The sequence below is a fragment of the Ochotona curzoniae genome, unplaced genomic scaffold (genome assembly GCF_017591425.1).
Source record: "Ochotona curzoniae isolate NIBS_2020 unplaced genomic scaffold, NIBS_Ocur_1.0 contig_4501, whole genome shotgun sequence".
Taxonomy (NCBI): Eukaryota; Metazoa; Chordata; class Mammalia; order Lagomorpha; family Ochotonidae; genus Ochotona; species Ochotona curzoniae.
In genome coordinates this window covers 17,332,438-17,357,679 of record NW_024466307.1, presented here as the reverse complement: position 1 = coordinate 17,357,679, position 25,242 = coordinate 17,332,438, and the positions used below count along the sequence as shown (strand labels likewise).

The window sequence follows — 25,242 nt, the reverse complement described above, 5'->3', positions numbered from 1 at the left end:
CAGAGGATGGCCTAAAACGCTGGGACACTGCATCTACGTGGGAGACTCAGAAGAAGCTCCTGGCTCCTGGCTTCAGATCAGCTAAGCTATGGCCATTGCAGCCACTTGGGGAGTGAACAGACAGATGGAAGATCTTTCTCTCTTTTTCTCCTTCTCCTTTTCTCTCTGTAAATCTGACTTTCCAATAAAAAAATGAATCTTATTTTAAAACTACATTGAAATTCCACCTAACTCCAGTGAAATTGGCCTATCCTAGAATTCTGTTAACACCACCTGCTGACATGGAGGCGAGGTAAAATGTATCCTATTTCACTGTTGGTGGGAGTGTAAGCTAATGCAGCCACTATGGAAGTCAGTATGGAGACTGCTAACATAACTGGACATTGACCTGCCATATAACCCACCAATCCCACATTGGGAATATATCACAAGGAAATTAAATCTGCGTAAGAGTTAATGACCTGTAATCCTATATTTTTAGCAGTACAATCTATCATAGTGAAGACATGGAAACAGTCTAGATGCCTGTCAAATTAAGAATGGATAAAGAAACAGTGGTGTGTTTTCTCTATGAAACACTTCTCGGCCATTAAAGATAGTGAAATTCTACCATTTGCAGCAAAATGGTCCCAACCTAAGACCATGTTTCTCAGTGGAATAAAGCAATTATAAAAGGACGAATATCATATGTTGTCTCTTCATGCAAAATGCAAGATCAACAAACACACAGGTAAACATGTATGTGCATATATTCATCTAGAGCAACTGCATAAGGGAGATTAGCATTGCTGTATGCATCTCTACTCTCTAATCAAAGAAGTACTCCAATGAAACTGTTAACTATGTGTTGACAATAGGATGCTGGCCTTTCTACCATTGCCTATACCTACAACGTCAGGACACACTTGAACAGAAGAAGGATGGACTTGCGACAATTACTGAAGGACTATATTATTATCATAATATGGGGGGAAACAGTGAGGTAGATGACAGAATGGGGAGGGTGGAAAGGGAAATCCCTGAGCCTATGGAACCATATAACGAAAACATAAAAATTGAGAAAAATTACATTTGAATTTCAGCATAAACCAAAATCAATTTATATTTTAACCCTCTTTTAAACAAAATGACTGAAGTCTCCCTGTCAACTAACCATATGGTGGGAGAAACAAAATATTGACTTGAGAAAAAGATAGGAGGTTAAAAGGGGAAAAACAGAGACACAAAGATGAAGGAAAAGAGGGTGACGGTGGGAACAGGATTTGAGCATCGTCTTAAAGAAAAAAATCAGACTCAAATAGGCTGGGAAGAGGGATGTAAACCTCTTTTAAATGCTTTAAGTTCTTTAGAGCATGGGTCGTCAAAGCATCACCCATGATCCAAATTCTGCTTTTTTCCCCTGGGGGATGTCGGACTGGGATACAGCCTTGCCTCCTCGGTTTACAGTCTCCACAGAGCTCTCACAGTAACGCTGTGGTTCAGCAGGAGACCCAAATCACCCAGAAAGCTAAAACATTTGGTCCTGAAAAAGAAAAAACTGCTACAGCAAAGGTGCATACGTTTATGTCTAATGATTATTCTCAAAAGTTTCAGGTTAAAATCCCACATGCATTTTTATAGATATTCTCATAAGCAATGAAATATATCAGCATATGAAAAATGAGGAAAGCAGTCCCATTCACTCTAATATCTTTATTAAATACTTTTAATAAAAATTGCTTCCGTCCAAATATTGCTCTATGACACAATTCAAGCATGATACATTAAACATTAGTAACTGAGAGGAACTGAAAACCTTAAAAGAGATAAATCAGTCGTTAAGACACTTAGCCTTCAGGTTTGTCACGATCACCATTTCATAACAGCGAGTTATAACAGACATGACTTATGAATGAACTTAATCCTATGACAAGTCCTTGTACATCAAATTGAGTGGCATCACTGCATGGCTAGGCACGGGGACACTCACGCCTGCCTACATACACTTCATTTTCTGGATAACAGGCTTTCAGTCCTAGAAACATCACTTCAGCTATAACCATCACTCCCAAAGAACGCATAAACAATACCTTGGAAAAGGCATGCTTGCATGCAGACTATATATTTTGTCTTGCACATTATATAACATTTGGAGTACATGGTCTTTGGAACAAACTAAGAAAATTTCTTTTTTCCCTTTCGGATTTATATAATTTAGAAAGGTCAGGAATATTTTGTTTTGCAAAAAAACGGAGATTTTTTTTTTTACATTTAATCTCTCTCCAATTCTTTCAAGCATGAGTACTCCACTCTATATGTGAAGGCAAAGCGGACAGTATCATAACATGTCCATCCCCCAGATGCTACCAGCTTGTGCTACGCGCACATGCATATGGAAGAGTACTTCAAATACTCAGCGAAAATGCAATTAAAAGATAAGTTTATTTGGGTCTGAAACTTGACATTCATGCATAGTCTTTCTTCTCAAAATACGTATTTTCATAGATTTCAAATTTTTTTGAACAAAAATACATTTATCCTTAATCCCATTTCCAAACTTTTTTCAGTAGTTCATATAAAGCAACACCATTAAAATAACTTTAGAAGAGGAACTGAGTAACTCAGAGAAGTGATACTGTGTATGTGTGTGTGTGTGTGTGTGGGCTCAAAGATGTGTTAAACATGGTTAAAGTCAAACTATTTTAATGAAGTTGATCATACTCAAGTCACACAATAAATGATCCCAATATTTGTTCTTGGCTTTTACAAGTTACCTTGCTTTTTTGCCTCCCTTTTCCTTCCCATTATAAAAGCTCATCAGACTTTCAAATAAATAAATCCTATATTTGTTTCTTATTTACTTCCCTCTCCCAATGCATTATTTATTAAGTTATCAAGGTTTTTTTTTTGAGCTTTAACTTACTACATTTTTTTTTTCAGAATAGGGAAAATATCTAGAGAGTCTTTCACGAAAGAGGCATTCATTACTTAAATTCCAAATGATTTTGTCTGTAAAACATAGTGAAGCTCTACAAGCTTAAAAAAAAAAAACTCAGAAATTTCAGCAGGTGCGATCATTATCTGCTGTAAAGGGCAAAATAGAGGAATCCCAATAATCTGTTTTTCTAGTACATATAACTTAAGTTCATACTTGATGTGAAATTTTTCATTTTTTCCTCCATAAATGTATTCAACAAAAAAATCTTGAAACTTACAATATGGCACAATCCGATCATAAAAGAGGGCAGACTCTTGAATCATGCGCTTAATGGGTTTTCCTTTGATTCTAAATGAGTTTACAGCTCACTTAAAATTATATCCTATGGTTATATCTTCCCTGGTGCTTTTAAATATCTGAAGTAACAGAGAAAATTATTTAATTTTATTTCTTCACTAATGTAAATAAGTTGAAGCTTAAAGAGGCAAACAGGGCATCTTAAGAACAAGCAGAGAAAGGTCACTCAGTGCAGTAAAAGTCACTTGCTGAATGCTCTCTATTGTAAATGGCAAGGAACCAAGTATCCTGCAACTGCTGCTCATTCTATTATGCATCATAAAGAAATTGATCTATATATAATAAAAATTTTTTTAAAAAATTGATCAATGAGAAATGGAGGATTAATATTCATGGACAAAACAACATAATTGCTTTTCTTTTATAAAAAAGATTTACTCATTTTTATTAGAAAGACAGATTTAGAGAGAGAAGGAGAGAGAGAAAGATCTATTATCCACTGGTTCACTCTCCAAATGGTCTCAATGGCCACAGTTGAGCTGATCCAATGCCAGAAGCCAGGAGCTTCTTCTGGTTCTCCCAAGTGGGTGCAGGGTCTCAACGTTTTGTGCCATTCTCTACTGCTTTCCCATGCCACAAACAGGGAGCTGGAGAGGACCAGTGGAGCAGCAGGACACAAACTAGCATCCGTACGGGATCCTGATGCTTGCAGGAGGAGGAATAGCCAATTGAGCCAAAGCACCAGGTCCTTATAATCATTTTGCTACAAAGACTTTAATAATCTCATGGAAATTAAAAACCTTTTTAATGGTTTACAGTTTCTTTGTGATGTGACCTGTTAGTAACAAACCCTGTCTTCTGTCTCCCAGTGGACCTACTTTAGAAATATTTGATGCCCCTGTCTTGAGGCTCGTTGCACTTGTTATTCTCATTACCAGGATATGTCCAATTAAGATGGCTGGCTCCTCTATCTCTTTTGAGCATTCTCTTATTTGTGTCTGATCTTATTTGCAAAAAGGAATAAACTGGGAAATGGATATAGCATAGCTGATTTTTGTTTGTTGGTTTCACAGTCTTCGTCGAGAGTTCAGTGCAAGCCTGATCTTCCTCTTACCAGCTGTATGACATTGGACAGATGGTTCTCTTATAATTCAACTCATTCTATCATAACATTAAGATAAATAGTACAAATTCCATAAAATCATGCGGAATAAGTGAGGTAACTGATGCACTTGTAAGCACTCAACCTTCGTGAGTGCAGGATAACCATCTACTGGGGTTCTGCTTAGTATACAGTCTGTTCTCTGAGAACTAACCCCTTGCACACAGAGATCTACCACAGTAGCTCTACATAACAGTGGCCTTGCTGCCCTTTCCCACCTAGCTTGGTTATTGATTTAAATAGGGAGTAGATGTTTAATACAGTTGGGTCGATCAATTCTTCCTACCAAGATTTTGAAATTTGAACTAAAAACTAATTGGATAGATGCTGGGCCTAACATTTGCATTAACATAACGGTTCTCTGTAAATGGGGCAGAGTAATACAGGCTTTAGAACAAGAGAGAAGGGGTCAGTATTGCGATATAAAGGGCTAAGCTGTCACCTGCAATACTGGCATCCCACATGGGTGGCTGGTTCAAGTTCCTGCTGCTCCATTTCTAAACCAGCTCCCTGCTAATGTACCCTGGAAAGCAGAGTCCTTGTGGCCTTGTACCCATAGGGGGGGCATGTAAGAAGCTCCTGGTTTCAGCCTGGTTCAGCCTTGCCATTGTAGACATGTGGGAGTGATCCAGCAATAGGCAGCCTCCCTAGGTTTCCCTCTCTCTGTAACTCAGACTCTGAAATACATATATAAATAAAATAAATCTTAAGAAAGAGAGAAATCGAACAGCAGCCTAGCAAACAAAAATAACAGAAACCCAGGTGAACACAGGAATAACAATGGTCCCCAGCTGTTCACAGTCCCTAGTTTCAACAACTTCCATGGCTGGCTGAACCTGTTGTCCTTGAGATTTTTAAGATAACCCCATTTTCTCATTCTAGTTCTCCAACTGCTTAGATTAATTAAGCAGTTTTTGCATCTATAATCAAGCTCTAAGGGGAAAATGGTAGGCATTTGTCATTTAATGACAAGAGGTTAACTTTCTTGACAATCTGAATCCAAATGTACTCGATCTAACAGACTCAACAGAAGTCAGAAATATCGAAGAGTATGAAAAATTGGCCCATTTTCCTTTCCTTCATTTCATAAGGCAGGGCCAGCCCTAAGAAAACTAAGAGGAGGCTTTAATGCACTGCTGTTCCTATCTTTCTTTTCTACGCATTTTCAAGGACTTCTGTCCACTGGACTCCATACCACAACTTACACAGGTGCATTCTTCTTGCTATTAACCATAAATACATGTTACTGTCCTCTGATCCTTTATCCAAATTGACTCATTTTCTTTTTTAAAGCAGCAGCAAGATATTCTGGTATATTAACCCAAGCCAACATGTTAATTGAATCTAATATAAAAGAAGGCCTCTTCTTCATTGCTGGAAACAAGTATGCACCTTGAGGGGAAAATGTTTTAATTAAAACGAAGAAAACTTTTAACGCTGGTTAAAGTAGCAGGATAAATAATTTTATATAGGTGTTAGCTTGATATCTTTTGTATAATAATCACACTGTACAAAATACGCAGTTAAAAAAATCATATATTTTTGACACATTTAAAATTATCAAGCTGTCCTCTATACTGTTCCAAAATTCATTTAGAAACTGAAAATAAAAATACAGTGTAATGTATTCAAAATTATAATCAAATGCTGGAACAACAAAAAAAATCAGTCATAAACATTTAGTCAACTAACAGAGTACCATATTCTTATGCTAATTCCGTGTTTTAATTAACAGATAAAGCAGAAGGGGGTATCTAAACAATAGAGTATGAAAGTGAAATAAAATTAATTTTCATGCTCTAGCTAAATGGAAGAGCAATCAGGAAATACTGCTGAATTTTAGCAAATTTAAGAGAAAACAAAAGGGGTCAGCTCTGTGCCACAGCATAGTGTCCCATGATCAGAGCGCTGGGTTGAATCTTGGTGGATACACTCCTTTCCAGCCACCTGCTAATGCTCCTGGGATGCAGCAGAAGATGGCCCAAGTGTCCAGGTTCCTGTCACCACTCGGGGGAACCAGACGAAGCTCTGAATTTCTGACTCTGGTTCAGATCAGCCCAGGCTATTGCAGTCTCAGGGGAGTGAATCAGTGGATGGAAGATCTCTCTCTGTTAGTGCCACTCCCTCAGTCACATATATGTATATATTAAAAATAAATAACAAAAGTAACTTAGTGTTTCTCTCTACACTTATTTTACAGACCCCAGCACTGCCTTTTCCTTTTACCCAGAATCACAAAAAGTCTAGACAGCAAATGAAAACCAAGCCTTTATACTTAGTATCAGCTGCCCTTTTGTTTTGAGTCTCCTGATTGGTCAGGTAGTTTTTATGAGGGCAGGCAGTGGAGTCTAACGCCATGTTCAGTGTGGGCTCTGGAATCACAGAGCTGAGCTGCTCATATCTTGGACCCATACTCCTTTTAAAATGATCTTGGTTAGGCTACTCAAACCCTAACAGACTTCTGGCCTTAGCAATTCAGATAAGCAATACTCAATCTGTACTAAACACCTAGATGAGAAAAGAAGAAATGCTGGCAGTAGAATCACAGAAAATGGGCTAAATGAGGTGAGCAAACTGAAGACCTAGCAATGACAATAACTGTCTAGGTGACCTTCGATTACTCCCTCTGGGCCTGAGTTACTTCCAGTAATCTTAGTATGTCTTTGAGTATGACCATGAAAGACAAATGATGAAGAGCTAAAGAAAAAATCAAAGGATATTTCTTATTTTGTTTATATTTATTTTTTTAGTTTATGAAGATATGTTAAACACAATTTTTTCCAGTACATTCAAGGTGTAAAAAAAAAAAAAATCCAGGTACTCATCATTTAAAAATAGAGAAAAATAAAATCAGTGAAAAAAAAATTCAAATGATCAACGTCATACAAAATTTTTAGCTTCATAAAATAAAAAAATCAATATGAAGACAAAACAGTGTCTCCATGTGGGAGACGCAGAAGAAGTTCCTTGCTCCTGGCTTCAAATTTTCTGAGCTTCTGCCATTGCAATCATTTGGGGAATGAATCAATGGATGATAGATCTTTTTGTCTCTCTTTCTCTCTGCAAATCTGATTTGCCTTTCCAATAAGGATAAATAAATCTAAGAAAAATGTCAGACCTTAACCAGTGTTGGTAATCACTTAAGAGGATAATCTCCTAAAAAATAACATGATACAGTTTTCAGGGCTTTTTGGATATTGTTTAGATTTTTTTCCAGTTAGAATCATGGCATTTATATGTTGTTAAGATCATCTAGACATGTATTACCCCAACAAAGTCAAATTAACTGGTACATACCATTCTTATTAAAAATGGCCCTGTTTACTGACCTCAGTCCCAGTGCTTAGAAGCATGTTCACTTATACAAAGTTCTGTTAAGTTTGTTTTTAGTGTGGTATTTCCTGTTCATGGAATGCCACACTCACTCACCATACGCCACTTCACTCTATCCTCTGACTTCTCATGTTAGACAGCCTTGAAATCATTCCCAAAGTACTCTGCACATATTCTCTCAGCGTCAGTGATCTATCCATTTGCTTTATTGCCTTTTCTTTTTATTCATCAGCAGGCAGGGACCATGACTTTCACCCTGGTCCCTGTGGCACATAGCAGACTATCACAAAAAAATCATTGCTCTCAGTGATAACCAAACCCCTTACTGACTGGTAAGATAAATGTGGCTTGCCAGGTTTTAATTTGTAAAATTGTTAACCTGCTTCATCACAAAAACACCACTGATGGGAAACAACCAAACAACAGGAATCAGTATAAGATTTTAATTTACACTTAGCAACAGAGACTATATTCTACCTCATGACACACCATATGGTAACATTAAGAAACAGTCCTCTCTTGCACTGACCATCAGGGTCGCTCCAGAGCCCCCAAATCAGCTGATAGACAGAGAGAGATTACTATAGAAAGCTTAGAGCAGACAGGGAAAAGTCAGGTTGGCTTTTCCTAGACCTCACTAGGTAGGATGCAAAGTTCAGTTATTCCTCACTAGCTAAGTTACTGGAGATTTCTCTGCACACCCCTCCTAAGACTGTTCTACTCTATATTGCTAATTAGAGTTATAAGTCTGTTTTGATTATCCTTAAATGCAAGAGGTTCTGTAAAATCTTGCTTGAATAGTATAAACTGCTAAATATAAAGAAAATATTTTTAAAAGTTCACACTTAGGGCCCGGCGCGGTGGCGCAAGTGGTTAAAGGTCCTCGCCTTGCACGCCCGGGATCCCATATGGGCGCCGGTTCTAATCCCGGCAGCCCCGCTTCCCTTCCAGCTCCCTGCCTGTGGCCTGGGAAAGCAGCAGAGGACAGCCCAAGGCTTTGGGAACCTGCACCCGCGTGGGAGACCCGGAAGAGGCTCCTGGCTTCGGATCGGCATAGTATCGGCCCGTTGCGCTCACTTGGGGAGTGAATCATCGGACGGAAGATCTTCCTCTCTGTCTCTCCTCTCTGTATATCCGCCTTTCCAATCAAAAAATAATAAAAATAAATCTTTAAAAAAAAAAAAAAAAAAAAAAAAAAGTTCACACTTAGGCAAGCAAGGACAACAAAAATAGTCCCGATGGTCTTCAACTCAAGAGCAAAGCGGTGAAGAAGGCACTGCCTTTTATGCTCTTCATTGATAGCAAAGGACAATAACATGAAACCAATTTTAAAAGTAAAACTAAACAAAAATAAGTCCATGGCAGGATTCTTCAGCAGTAATACCATAAGTTTGTTTACCACTTAACTCTAAAATCACATGTATACTTAACAGACTTCAACTAATAAGGCTTACGGTTCTATTAATATGGAGTCAGATCTAACAACGTAAGATGCCATTTTTAGTCAAACACCCACTGCAAAGTTAACAGCATACTTTAAGCAATTACGTAAAGTACAAAGAGGCAAGAAAACTACCCCACCCTGTGGCCCACAGACTGATTATAAAGAAAATGTTATTGATGAGACAAGACTACAAATATCCAACAGCTTCCAAACAGAAATAGTTTCAATGAGAAATGTAAAATATCAAGAAAATTCTCCTGAAAGAAAAGTGGAAATGACAGTAAGAATGGTTTCTAAATATATGCCATTTCTTAAATTATTTTTCCCATTTTATAGCTGTCATACCAGCTTTTTTTAAAGTGAAACATGGCTATGTTCTTAAGTAAAATTAAAAAAAAATTACCTCAACCATCAGATTATTGGAATGATCTGAATAAGCATGTAACATTGGCCAACAGGCAGTTGGAGTGTTTTAATAAAATTATGTTTAATGTTCTTTTTTTTTCTTCAAACTCCTGAGTATATTGGCTTGAACAGGTGCCTCTAAGAGGAAGTCTTGGGTGCAGTGACCCTACCAAGTAGGGTTGTACTTCCCAGAAACTGGAATCTAAATGACGAATGTCTTTGGTATTAAATTGTTGTGCATGCAAAAAAAAAAAAAAAACCCAAAACCAAAGTAATCAAAACAATAAAACAAAGGTAAAGAAAGAAAACGTACTCCTCTAAAATTAAAATATTATTTTGTAAAGCAATAACTAGAAATACTTCAGAGTCTTGGATTCCAGTGACTTCCAACCAGTGAACAAAACAAGATATATCAAATTCAGATAAAGTTAATAATATACTTGACTTAATTTATCCTCAAGCTGGCATAAAGGACCAAGGTGCTGTAGCACAATTCACTACTATAGAATATTCAACCAAACAATGACCATGTACTGGGCAGGTAATAAAATGAAGGCAAAAAAAAAATGAGAAAAATGAATTAAGCCGAAAGAGTCATTATGTAAGTCTGAAGAAAGAAAAATCAATGGCTAAAGGTAACAGAATATTATAGTACTTACGGTTAACAGGTAAACAAGACAGCAGATGGCTTACAGTAATTCAGGGGAAGTGACAATAGAAAAATATATGGTTGCTATGTTGTGGCTCATAAAGAAAAACATCAAATATTTCAAAAACAAAGAAACAGATTCTTGAAGATAAAGAAAAAAGGAAGATGCTCTATGACAAGGATGAGAAATTTGGGATTTGTATGTTAACGCTCCTTAGTGGCTAAGGGATCATGAGGCTTTCAGAATCTGTAGTTTGGAATCCTTCTTCGCACACACCACAGCCAGCCACTTCTCAGCTAGCCATTACCAACCGCTGAATTCTGGCACTAATGCTGAAACCTATTTGTCATACCTATTCACACTGACACTGTTGAAGCTGTCAATGGAAAACCTTCCTTGAACTTTGCCCAATCTGGTAAGGTTATGTGGTCAAGTGAGGGTTAACTTCCAAACCCTTGTCAAGTCAGGAAATTCTTGAAAAGTAAAATGCAAAAAGGATGTTACAGAAGATAATATAACCTGAAGAGAGAAGATGGATTTCAAAAAGCTAAGCATCTAATAATTTCAAGCCTAATGATATACAGGCATTTTGAAAACAATCATCCGTTATGAAGAAAAGCGATAATCATTTTGGAAAGTAGCAGGAATTAAAACAATGGTTTCATCAATCTCAGTGCACTAGAAATTAAATATAATTGATAACTGGCAAATTAACATGACATTTTCAAAAATGTATATTCACTGCGGTTTCAAAGTCACAGGTTGTGTAATAGTTTGGAAAAAAAAACTGAGAGAAACAACCACCACAGATGATTTTATGTAAAATTTGATACTGACTGGAAGTATATCAACAATTCAGCAATCAAAATGACAGATTTTCTCTAAGAGCAAAACCCTCTGTGGCTATCCGAACAAAAAGTATTTATCTCTAATGAAATTAAGAATAATACAAATCTCATTAAAGAAACCGATGCCTTAGAATTTTTAAAATACTCCTATAACGTTATCTGAACTATGCTCATAAAAACTAAAACAGAAATGCAGTAACAGTGGCTTCATTTTACTACCTTAATTAAAAAAAATAATATCTTCACAGAAATGTGTTTCCAAATATATACAAACTGCTGACCTACACTTGAAACAGGTCACAATCTTAGTCCAATAATAAAAACTGAATATTAAGCAATATTTCAGAGAAAATTCGGTCAAAATATTCACCAAAATCAAATAAATGAATCGTCAAGATGAATGTTAACTTTGTTTTGCTGTGATTAAACATGACCCAACCTCTCTAGAACGATAAGTCGAAAGCTGAATAACAAGACATCTCAGAGGAAAATACACTTCAACCACGAAATCACCTCGGGTGATGTTTATAGCAGCACATTCTGACCATGAGCTCTGCACCCACAGAACTGCACACTCTTTTTCAGTCAGTGAATAAAAACAGCAAGAGCTTTCCATCTGCATATACCTAGCCAGACGCAGGATCTGAGAGTTTTGTAGCAGATCTTGACTTTTAGCAGTCAGCAGCACTTTTAGCCATAAGCCTTGAACATGACAATGCCTTGCCAGCAGTAAGACCAGCCTACCACCTAGACTGAAAGAAAAGTTTCCAAAATCTTCCCTGGAGTAAGCAGCAGGTAACATCTTTGGCTTCTGACCAAAATCACTCTTATGAACGATGGTTTGCTATCCTGCTTTTCCATGACTACATACATAATTTCTTTGGAAACGAGAACAAATTAACACACTAAATATTCTTGCTTGATTTCAAGGTTGTTGTCTCTTGCATTACTAAATTGTGATACATTTTATGTTGTCCTATTCTGTCATCCGTCATTGCAATAAAACATTCTACTTAGTAGTTGTCACAGTCTAATCAGGCACTCCTCTCAAATAAGAGGAAAACAGCTGTTTCTATTAACTGCACAAACTAGCATGGATGCTTTCACACAAAATATACAAAATACGATTCCTTTTCATGAAAGACATTTACCACTGAATTCTAGCAGGTGTAATAGTTTTCTAGGACGCAACTAGTAAAAGTGGAAATTGCTTTAAAATGTTTTTCTTACCTGTGTATGCAGTTTTTACTCTCCAAATACAACATACCAGAAGCAGCATCTAATGAAAATTTCACTAACTGTTTGAGTTTTAATTCATCCTTCTTCTTTCTCAGAAAGGAGAGAAAATCACCTCCTAGAGGAATGGACAGATAAAACAAGGAAATAAAATGAGAGCTAAGTTATACATATCATATATTAGGAATATCTCGTAGAATAAAAATCATTACATATTGGGTCATGTTTCTGTCCAATTTGTTTGAGGTAAGAGTGAAAGAACATGGGAACAGAACAAATCCTACTGGAAAGCAGACTGCACTTCAGCTTTGACGTGCCTGCCTTGCTCAACAAAGCTGCCGTTATCACCACTGGGGAGGGAACCAGCAGATTGGAGCCCTGGTGCGTTCTGTCTCTGTCTGAATCTCAAACTGACACAGTTAAGAAATGTGCTTCACGCTGGTATATTACAGAAGACATAATACATGTGCAAAATCAGCCCTTTCCTTGGTCTCAATTACTGGTCAACTTATTCATTAAAACGTGCAAGATCTGGTTTTCTCTAATTCTAAAGGCTACAGTCATGATGAGTTCTACAAAAAGTAAATTATATTGGATCAATGACTAGATTCAGTGCTGGCGTAAAAATGTGTATTGTGACACAGGATGATGCTGCTGTAAAGTAGCAGCTTAACCCACGACACACATCAGTCCCAATGCAAATTTTTGTCTGAAATGTTTAAGTGGTATTTATATTTCATATGCTTTGCTGCTGGAAAAGTATTCACATACCTAATTTTTTTTCCAAACATACTTAAAATTTGCCAATAACGAAATCAAAGAGCATTTTTAACTTCAATGAACTAAAATGAAATGAAATTCAAAATTTGCTTTTTTAGAAGCAGTAACACATTTCAGGAGCTCAGAGCCACAGTGACTCCCAGAGTGAAGAGTGAAGCAGCCTTAAAGTTTGTTTTCTTTCTTAATGTGGCATTAGAATTTACATAGCTTGATTGCTTTAAATGTGTCAGTTTGTTACATTGCTATAAAAAATAAAGAAGCAAAAAATCAGAGGATGCTTCAAAAAGATTAAAGAGAAATGGTAGTAAAATACAGTGCCTGCTTTCTATGAAGTTTTGAAGTGCCCTCATATTTTAGAAGACATGTTCTCTAACAAGAATCCCTTTCACTTCCCTCAGTTACTAAAATAGCATTTTACCAGAGGGATTAAGCATTTTAATTGTCATTTCCCGAGCTTCCTCACTCTCTTCATTGGGGATCTAGGTTCCTGAAACTGAGACTTCAGAGGCAAGCCTTTTCTTTAGGGACAGAGGCAAGAAAACCCCAGCTTACCCATCAATAAAATGTTTCCTTTTTCAAATGTTTTTTTTTTTTAATTCACATAAATCAAACATTATATAAATTATGTGGGAGTCTGACAAAATCAATGCTATACGGTTTAAATATAACAATTATGTCAGACAATTTACTTTTTCCTGTTCTTTTTCAGAGGAGAATCACACGAATGGCATTATTAAGATGATTACTACAACAACTGATTTTAAGGTCAACTTAAAATCTCAATAGAACACCTAATACTTAATAGTAAATAGCAAAAGTAACCACAAATTTATCAACATTAATAGGTACGAGAGACGCTCATTAAACACGGACTTGAAATGACTTCATGCAGGCTGCTGTTTCAGGGGCAGGCATTTGGCCCCATGGTTAAAATACCCTTGGGGTGAGTCTCCAGCTTCCTGATGTGCACGCGAGAGGCCATTAGGGGATAGCTGAAGCACCTGGGTTCCTATCTACCAGAGGCCATCTGGATTCGAGTTCAAGGCTCCTTGGCTCTGGCAGGCATATGGAAAGTAAAATCTAGTGCTGTCTTTCACTGCTTCTCAAATGAATGAAAAGCAACAAATAAGAAATATTTTAAAGACACCACTTGGACCAAAATTGAGACATTAATTCTTTTACCAGGAATATGTTTGTCTTGTTTTAAAAGGCACTCTTCTGATCTTGAAACCACGTAACATTCTGTTTCAGCTATAGCATAACTCAAATGTAACATGATTTAAAAGCAGCATCTGGCATCACCCCAGTGTTCTTGTATAAAGTCATGATACTATTTCTTTCCAAAGTTAGCTCATATTCTTTCTCATATACTTCCTGCTGTTTTCATATTTCTTCATAAAATCTTCCTTTCATTCCTTCCTCACTACCAAGACTTGGAGAGAATTGTACTTCTCTTGTTAAGTATTTGCTAATGAATTAACAAATTTTTTATTAAATATTGCAAAAAATAAAAATATTAATAGTCAAAGGCAATCCTTAAATATCATAAAAATTTAGTGAAAAGTGAGTTCAAGTCTATAAAGGCATATAGAGAGGTATAAACAATATTGTGACAAGTGAAAGGTACAAACGAGACTGTTGATTGTCTTGTGGTTGACTGAAAAATACCATTTCTGCCTCTGAACAATGCTTTGGCTTAAAAACATTCATTCTAGAAAAAGTATCTAATTTATTCTCATCAGTAGTTACTCAAGCCAGACATAGCGAGCTTATGTAAAGGAGCAGTGCGTCACCACTCCACAGGCCTAGTAATTTCTTGTAGAAAACTGGAGGGAAGCAAAATCTTCAGTAAATCTGTCATATATGACAACTCAGCACTGAGCCTCATGCAGCTGCATGCATTATCGTAGAACAAGAAGTAAATTCCCCAGGGATAGAGAATGGGCCTAATGTTAGAATACTCTAAGAATAATTAACACTGGGCCTGGACTAGTTCCCCAAGGGCACAATACTTGATTCTCATCACGAAGTGAAGAACTGGAGAATGGTTAGATGGTAACAGTTCACAGCACTTATTCACTGCAGGGTTACTTTGGATGGCACGACCTACGCCCTTTTAATCCACTCTTCTGTCATGTTCATTAATGGTCAAATTCAAAACTTCGTTCAGAATGTGTGAAACATACAGTGCTCATATGCACACAGCATAGTGATGTACACCAGAGTAGTTTAAAGAAGAAAATGATGCAAAAAAAATTTAAGTCAATGCATAACTGGTAAATGTGGTGAGGTGCACTGTAATGTTAACAGAAAAGAGGGTACATATGAAAACAATAAAACAGTGCATTTGAATTAAAGTGTAAAGCATGGTTTAAAAGTTTAACTGATACCAAATTAAAGGTATATAGATACTCAGGCATTTAGAACAGTCACAATTTCAGGAAATATAATTTATAACTTACGGTAAATACCGTTTATAGCAAAGCTGAGATAGGCACTTGCTATATGCTCATTGGCTGATGAACAGGTGACTAATGCATTTAAATACATAAATTTAGTGCTCATTTTTAGTTACATTAAAATATAGAAAATAAAGTGCATTCAACTCACAGATTCTGTATCCACAGTCTCAATGAACTACATATTGAAAATGTGATATACATACACAACGCAATACTACTCAGTCATAAAAGAAAAAGTATAAAATTCTGTCTTTGCAACGAAAAGGATGCAACTAGAGACAATTTGCTGAATAAGCCAATCCCACAATGAAAAATGTCTTGGATGGATATTTAGTAGTTGATACAGAATACAGAAGTGTAAGAATAAAACTGACATCTTACGAAATCTGTTCTCTTTATATTAACAAAAGTAATAAAATTAAAATCTTCAAAACTAAACTCTATATTGAATTGACTTATTATCTCACTGTATAGTAACTCTATGTATCATTAAATAAATATTGTAACTAATCTAGAGATGGCTTATAGTATATGGAAGGACGCATGTAGGTTACATGCAAATACCATACTATTTGAAATAAAGGGCCTAAGTATCCACGCTTTCCGGTGAATGTGGGCATCTGGGAGACTTTCCATTAGCTAACTTTTCCAAAGTTAAGGTACATATGTCACTCATATATCCCATGCTGAATAAGATCTTAGGTGCCAAAAAAGTATGACACAGTTTTGTTCTTACTGCCACCTGATCAAGTAACATATTTTTGTAGTCTTTTATCTCACTTTCAGTAACTTTATGCAGCTTTATTTAAAAGGTATCTTCATTTTAAAATTTTTGTTTAGGGCCTAGTGTGGCAGCCTAATGGCTAAAGTCCTTGCCTTGAATGCACTGAGATCCCAAATCCTGGTTGCCCCTCTTCCCATCCAGCTCCCTGCTTATGGCCAGGTTGGCCCAAAGCCTTGGGACCCGGCACCTACTTGGGTGACCTGGAAGAGGTTCCATGCTCCTCGCATCGGATTGGCGAAGCTGGAGCTGTTGGAGTTACCTGGGGAGTGAATCAGTGGATGGAAGATCTCCTCTCTGTCTTTCCTCCTCTCTGTACATTTGATTTTGCAATAAAAATAAAGAAATCTATAAAAAAAATTTAGCTATTTTTACTTATTTGAAAGGCAGGAACACAGGCTATGAAAGATCTTGTATGTACTGGTTCATGCTGCAAATACACACAACAGCTGAGTACTTGGCCAAGTTCAAGTTAGGAGCCTGGAACCCAATCCCGGTCTCATTGTGGATGGTAAGGCCACAATTTGAATCATCATCTGCTTTTTCCCCAGGGAAAATATCAGCACGAAATTAGAAGGGGAGGCAAAGATAGAAGTGGAAACCCAATGCCCCTTCCTGGTTTTGGTTCTCAAATGGGCTTGCATTTGAATAGCTGAAAACTATACACTTATTTTTAAAAAGGCACCACGTAGCATTTTAAAAAAGCAAGGCATACAGACAGATTACAAATGAGTTCACTCACAATCAGCAAGCAGAATATACAAATCTCAAGATTTCTTTCAGTTCATCTCTATAAAACACATTATAGAAGCATATTTGAACTGTTCAGTTAGTTATCTGAGATTTATGCCTGTATTATTTAGAGCAATTTTAATGTTCATTTTATATTTAAAATTACAGATGTCAGAAAACCACATCTTTTAACTTATTTTTTTCCCCATATCTTTGAAAGACAGCATTTGAATGGAAAGAACACCTATGACTCACCTTCCTAAAGGAAGGTGACACCTACCCCAACACTGCCTTGGGAATACAAGAATATTTTGAAATATCCTTGACATCAGCATCTTTATTTTGGCAACAGCCTTGCCATTTTCCATGGAATATTGCCAGAACTCAACTTAATCTGGATTCAAACACCACTCTTCATTGCTTAATCATTTCCCACCTCAACTATTAAAATTAAACTCTTCATAAATCCATCTTCAGAATACTCACGGGGTAGAAACAGTTCAGCCAAATTATTTTCTTTAATCCTGTCTTACACATTCTGTTCTTCCAGATAACCCAACCCATTTCAGACATTGCCACATGTTTATTTGTGTCCATACCCAAGCACTTTGCAAAATATTCATTCACTGATAGAAAAAAATCTCTAGTTATTTTTAAACACAACTTGTCAGAAAGGATTAGGTAAGTGATAGCAATATTTCAAGTTTCGTCTCTCTTCATCTGGATTAATACATTTTAAGTCAGCATTTACTCAACCTCTGGGAAACAATATGCTAGAATATTCCAGAATGTGCTAAAATATACTAGAAGGATTGGAATAATCCCGCCAAATGGGGGGGGGGGAGTTAATTACACACATGTGAACACTGATAGATTATCAATTTAGGTTACTTGTAAATTAAACAAAGTAACTCAACTTCAAGGAAATTGCTTTTACGAGTATTTGAAGAAAGGGCCAGTTCAAAGCATTCTATTCATATGTGCTTTGGGATATAGGGCAGTAAATGGAACTTATGATGAAATATCACCTTAAAGATGATATCTTTCTAGTTGTTTTTAAACTACTTTATATCAAGCATATTCACTGTAATATTAACAACAAAAGAGAGAACTTATTTATACTTTCATTTATGTAACAGGCTTAATTTGTAAAGATAACTACATTAAAAATTACAGTATCACTTAACATATAAATGAAAACCACTCATTCTCTCCGATTAGAATTGACATAGTATTAAGATTTTGACTTCCTTTTAGTAACTTACTTGTAATGTTAAGACAATGCAGCAATTTTTCACCTAAAATATTAACTTCAGGATCACTGCTGTCCTCTCCCTTTACCTCAGAATGTATTTCTGCAAAGTAATACTGCCATAGCCCTGGGATTGGTTGGATATGTGGAAGGCAAATTGCCAATTCAGATTTTGAGGTCTCTTTTAGTGAGTGTTAGGAGCTGTGTTCCTTAATTCCTTCTTGGCCTGATGTATTTTTCTTCATTTATGAGTGAAAGAAATAAATGCTAGGTAAGTGTTGACAGCCAACACTCCAGGACTTTGCTACTGAAGAAGCTAAAACTGTCATTTTTCAGTGATTCTCACAAAAATTTTTTAGCTAGGATGCCACATAATGAAATTGATTTCATTTGAATCACTTAAAAATCATAATAAATGGCAGGACTATACCGTTTGTTTTAAGCAGAGATAAATATTCAGGCAAAATGCACTGAAACTGACTACAGAACCTCTAAACGGAAGTGAATAATTAAAAGAAAATCCGGGAATTGAAATGTTTCTATTGAAAACTTAAAGGTAATATCAGCATGTACAACAAAACTGAATGAGCCCTATTTTCTTTTGGTTAACCATAAATAAGATGTTCTATTATGGAGGCAAAGGTTTTCCGGCAATGTTTAAAATCTGGTGACAATGCTTTAAGAACTCTAAAGGACTCAAACGTGAGTCTGAGGCACTAGAACAGACATGCATCTGCAAAGGCAGAAGACAATACAACAGTTCTGAGCCCAGAAAGAACAGCCAGGTCGGAAAGAAAGGGTAGTTGCAAATCTCTAGCGAAAGAAAGAGTACAAGTGGACATGTGTGATGGATGGCTAAAATTAATCAGTGCTCCACGGTGTGCACAGGCATTTTTGTATTTCAGGTTAAGGTGCCCAGCCTCCCATTCATCAAGGCATCTGTGGCAGACTTAACTTAACCACATATATGAAAACAGTTATCTGGACCATAAATATTTTTAAAACATGAGTTGACATATAAAGAAAAAAACATAATTTTCTTACTTTTAATTTCTAATTAACAATTTGTAACACATGTTTTAGCACAGTAGATTTTTCTATTCTTAGCTTTAGCCTTTCTGAGTAGCTTTTAGAAATGGCTTTTGTTTATCACTTATCCAGTGCAACAATGCAGAAGAAGCAAGCAAGCAGGCGGGCAACCAAAATACTTGTAACTCAAAAGATGATTCTAATGAAGACAGTATCATGCTGAAGGAATCAATATAAACTCAAACTCTCAAATGCTCATAATCTTTTCAAATAGTACTCAGGTTAAAGTACATTTTGGATTTAGGATTCCAAAGGGCTCACTTATCTGACAAGAACAGGAGCACATTAAATCTGCATAATATGTTTCAGAAGCGCTTTGCATATTAGACACTAAGCAGGTATTAACTGTTGCTTCTAACCTACCAGGTTTCTAAATCTTCCCTCTACAGCTTGATTCCCATTAGAGAGAAAAGTAGCTTCAACAAAAAATCTCTTGTTTACCAGAAAAGCTACTTATTTTCTGTATAAAGGGATGAGAAACTGTGCAAAAAGGATTCATACATTTACCAGAGATTCTTGCATTGGCATTTTGCTTGAATTTTCATTTCATAAAATGATTATAGGTTTTGTCCCATTTATAAATCCAATTACCCAATACTAGAAATAGAAACTAGTACTTCCTAATTTCCTATTTAACTGATATTGACAAATCACTTTAAGCTATGTGAATCTCACTTATTTGTAAATGGAAATAAAACTAATAATACAAACTAAAATGCATGGGTAGCCATAAGTTATGTAGAACAAACACAACCAGTGGGAATATTCTGAGTAACATAAAATATGTGAACACAGTACTTTGTTACAGAAACTAATTGTTACTTTATCATTCCTTACTCATATAAAAAGAAAGACACTATTCTGTAGTAGTTTGGGAATTTGTTATGAAGGTTTTCCAATTTTCGAAAAAAATTTTTCATAATAAAGAATTATAGGTTATAGCAAAATTCAGAGACCCGTAATTCAGATAATTTCGTTTTCCATGTGATGGCAGTGAAAAACATGCAGGCTGAAAATGAAAACATATATACAAAACAACTGCAAATAATGGTGAAAAGGGGACTAACTGAAGACAGCTTGTGCGTCCTGGTTTAGGCTCAATATATTTTTGGCTACAGCTTCTAGAGCACAATAAGACTTAGAGGAAGGGATAAGGGAATGCTCAGAGTTGGTTAAAGTTTGGTTATGTTATTAGCAGTCATTTTAAGCACTCATTTTGTTCCCTTTACCAATTATAATAATTCTGATGGTAACCAAGTAAGCTTAGACTGTGACAGCTCTAAAAGCATGTACTAACGTCAACAGACATACACTTTCTACATGCTACACTGTATTGAATGTCAATTACACATTAATAAAATGACCTCTTAAAGAGAAAGGAGGGGCTGCCACTGGGGCAAAAGGGTTAATACACTGATTTCAAGGACAGAGAGAAATGTAGTTTGAGCTTTGTGTGCTCTGGTTCCCATCTTGCACCCTGGTAATGCCTGGGAAAGTAGCAAATGATATCCCAAGTACATGGACCATGGATCCATGACAGAGCTCTAGATGGAGTTCCATGCTACCTGCACTGACCTCACCCAGCCTTGTCACCAATAAGGCCATGTGGGGAGTGAGCAAGCCAATCAAGCCAATCAACTATCTGTGTCTCCTTGTCTCTATCAGTAAAACAAATAAATCTTTCAAAAGATGATTATCTTCCCATTACTTTTCTGATGAGACAAGTTATATTAGTGAATGCAATCTTTTAATAACATTTAATGAATTGTGTCACTGTTTGTCACCATCTGCATTACTTAGTAACCAGGTATTTTCCAAATGGCTGAAGCATAGCACTAACACATCAGACATGGGTACAATTGCAAACTGCCTTACTGTAACACAGAATACAAAGCTCACTGATTACTGAAACAATTCACATTGGAACTAGCCTGTAAGAAAGCAACAAAATCTACTGTGGGAAGCAGAATTCAAAGACAGTCTTTCAAAGAACTCCCACTCTTATCCCTGGATCATGTAAATGGGATTCAAAACCACACACCTGTATTCTGTCAGTTTATATAACAGTCCTTAAAACAAGCAATCCTGACATCAGATAGGAGAGTCATTTCCAATTGGTAGGATAAAAGAAAGTCACATATTCGATACACATGAAACATTCCATGTGCAGGTACTGGTTTTGAAGATGGAGAGACAGTAAAAAGGCATGGTGATAACCTAGGGGAACTGAGAGACAGCTATAGCTGACAGCAAGAAGTGGGGACCATCAGACACACAGCTGCACAAAACTAAATCAACCTGGTAGTGGATTCCTCCCCAGAGCATCCAGGGAAGAGTTCAGACTGAACGTCTGATTTCGCTTTGTGAGACTCAGTAAGAAATCCAGTGACACCTATATTAATTTCTTAGGCTTTTTCATACATTAATTCTGACCTACACAATTGTGACATAATAAACATGACTTGCTGAAAGATAACTGGTGGTGACAATGTGCTACATAGCAATACAAATGTGACATACTGACCACCAATCAAACTATACATAAATTTGGATCCAAAAGTCTTATTGCTGAATTTTTCTCTAATTCTTCAGTTTATACACTGAGTCCAAAGTGGTTCGTCAAGCATTGGTTGTAAAACAAATGAATAATGAAACTGGAAACAACTAAAATACCCACAAATACAGAACTGTTTGGTTAAATTATGTACATGCACAAAATGGAATACTCTGTATCCATCAGAAAGACAAGGTGGAACTGTAAGCATGGCCACAAAACAATGAAAACATCCAAAGTCGCATTAATAACAGAAAGCATCAAGATCTGAAAGACTGCTATACTACAATTCTCCTCAAAACTAAATTTAAAAAATCCATATAACATTAATGTACCTGCATTAAACAACTGCACAAAAATTTTAAAAAATGATCTAAAATAGATACCAGCTTTGGCATGTAATTAGACTGTTGAATAGGAGGTTTTCATTTGTTTTCTATCATTTCCTTTTTAATTTCCTAATAAAGATTATCATTCTAATGCAAAGTATCACAAGAGACATTTGCCTGCCTCTCGTACAAAACTCCTGATTTATTCATCTTGAGGTATCTTTGGAATATCTATCTATGCTCTTGAGCTATCCACAGTAAGCTGAAAATCACCTTTCTTGATCAAATCTGCTTTTCTCTCACAATGTGGGGCTCAGTAATATTTATTAACCAAGGACTTTATCTGCAACTATATAAATGTTAATGTGAATGTGCATTTATAATATTTACACATCCAACTTTAGTTGCAATAATACAAGACACAGTTGTTTTTAAATTTTTTGGATCACAGTATTTTAACTAAATTGAAATCCACTTAAAAATTATCATAAATGGTGTCAACTACTCAAATATATAATGTATCTAAACAGTGCCACCTTGGATGGGATGAGTATATAATCTAAGCATATTGTAGTTTACAGTATTATAGAGAACATTCTAATAGCAAACAAAATGGAATGTTTAAATAGGCATATATGATGGAAGAAATCCCTACAGTATTTAATGGGACATATATAATAGGTTTATCTAACATATTTTAATTAAAGTTAAAAAAAATTCTGATACCATTACATTTCTTTTAAAACAAGTAATTGTTAGAAGTAAAGCAAATCCATGATATTAAATAGTATATTATAAGCCTTAAGAAGTCAAACTTTACTTCTGATTGCATTTTTACAACAAGGAAGACAAACATTTTCTACAACGGCAACAGCAAAAAACCTAAAAAAATATTAAAGCAGGTCAGGAAGAAATAAGCAAACAAATTCCTAGGCAGATTATACTTTTGTTCACATATAAAATTCAGACATCATCTGCAAACCACTGCACCACAAAATGACTAAATGATGGCAACTCAACAAGTTAATTACATTTGAATTCCATATAAGCTTAGCTTCATGCAAAAAAAAGAAAAAAATCATGTTTTCAAAATGTGCTTTTTCATAAGGCCTCCTGTGAGAAGTTCATGGAAAGCATTATGGAAGAATTCTGGATAGATTTCAAAACTTTTTGCACTAAAATATATTGACCTTCTAAGTTCCTTTTTCCATGACATTGTTGAAGTATCTTCATATAATCATGAAAAAGGTAATGATGAAAAATAATACACAATGAATTCAAGACAGTACTATCACTGTCACAAAGCAAAACTAAGTAGACATTTTATAAATAGAAACTCCATTTAAACATAATTGAATTCCATGTACAGCTACACTCTAATAATAAACCTCAAAAAATATTGGCTGACATTTTCTGGAAAGCAGAGAAGTGTTATAGCCTTTAAAAATATTGAGTATATATCCAAGCTCATTGTTACCGGAAAAATGTTAAACAAAATCCTTGGAAACTTTACAGGGGTAAATCAAAGAGATTGAACTTATAGAAGTAACAAAACATAACATTACAATGTCATCAAGCAAGTCTCTGAAATCACATTACCTGGAACCAGTTCCATAATGATATAGACAGGCTGTCTTTGTGTGCAAACTCCTATAAGTTTGACAATATTGGGATGATCATATTGCTTGAGAATTCTGGATAAGAGAAAAATTTGGGGAACGGTTATCATCTGAATAGGAAAATACTAATTTAGGTGACAATGGGTCAATTATGTAACTCACTGAAGCATCCAATTAAAAATAATCCAACTAAAACACAAGGAATCTGCTAAATAAGGATAGCTTAGTTTGTTGAAAATATGAAGAACTCATTTTCAAAGTTCAGTTTTAGCCACCACTACAAAAATATGACTGGAATATACTAGTGAGCCAAAAAATGTGGGCCGTGAGGGAAGCATTTTGCTGCATACGTATACACTTGATTTTACAGCACTTAACAGTAAGAAATCATCTCATACTGGCAAATTCCACCGAGTAATCACTTCGCTAGATTTCTTAAGAGTTCAATATTTTCTTGATGTCTATCATCAATTTCAAATGTAAAAATATACAAGTCTTGGAAAAGTTGGCAAAAGGTGAAAAACCAATTCTCCAACTGGGTTTCAGCACAGATTTAAGCTGAAGCACAGTACATTTAGTTTGCACATGGCCAAATTTCATGAGAAGATTATAAAAGCAGAACCGATTCATTAATAGGACTCCAAAGATGAAGTAAAATAGATCAGATTCCCACAGAGGTTGACCTGCCAGGATTATTTACCAAGTTTAATATCTTCTTATCCTATGGATAGTTATAAAATCACTCACATTTAAATACTGCATTATTCTTTAAGATAATGCAAAAACATCTTTAGAGATAGAGAAATATTTATACATGCTTTGTACATGAATAGTTAAACCAGGGGTAGGTCTGAGGAAAATATTCTATATTAAAAATATACAGCGATTTATAAATGAAAAGACAAGACTAAGAAGAATTATAGAGTTAAGGGAAGTAATCTCTCAGTAAGCTTCTATCTTATAGTAGAAATTCAAAAGGAAGTTTTAAATATGTTTGACTTTAATCAAAACTTTTCCTTTCTTAGGTTTAAAGTTTGAAAGCAGTCTGTAAAAAAATGGCACAACACAGATAATCTGAATTCACAGAAAATTACATGTTTTACAATAAAGCAAGCAATCACATTAGAAATCATCTAAGTATTTTTGGAGTCAATGTTAGATATAATGTTTTATCTTAAGAATATATGAATAATGGCAAAATAATGGAACTATAATTTCAGTCATCAGAGTATGCATTTTGTTTATCATGAAAATTTACTCTAAATTGCCAGCACCTTACGATTTACAACTTTCTTCTGTAGATGACTTTTAATATATCCACACAACTACAGGGATCCATTCCCACCCATAGG

The 25,242-nt window shown here is 35.6% G+C and overlaps 1 protein-coding gene across 2 annotated transcripts in view; it reads right to left on the bottom strand.

Annotated features, from left to right (window-relative positions):
* FER (FER tyrosine kinase) overlaps positions 1-25,242 on the bottom strand; it is a 214,098-nt gene that overhangs the window by 50,095 nt on the left and 138,761 nt on the right. For both annotated transcript variants that reach the window (XM_040986133.1, XM_040986134.1), the window contains 2 exons: positions 23,871-23,965; positions 12,287-12,410 (listed from right to left, as the gene is read on the bottom strand). In XM_040986133.1, coding sequence (XP_040842067.1) covers positions 12,287-12,410; positions 23,871-23,965 — 219 coding nt within the window. The remainder of the gene's footprint in view (positions 1-12,286; positions 12,411-23,870; positions 23,966-25,242) is intronic.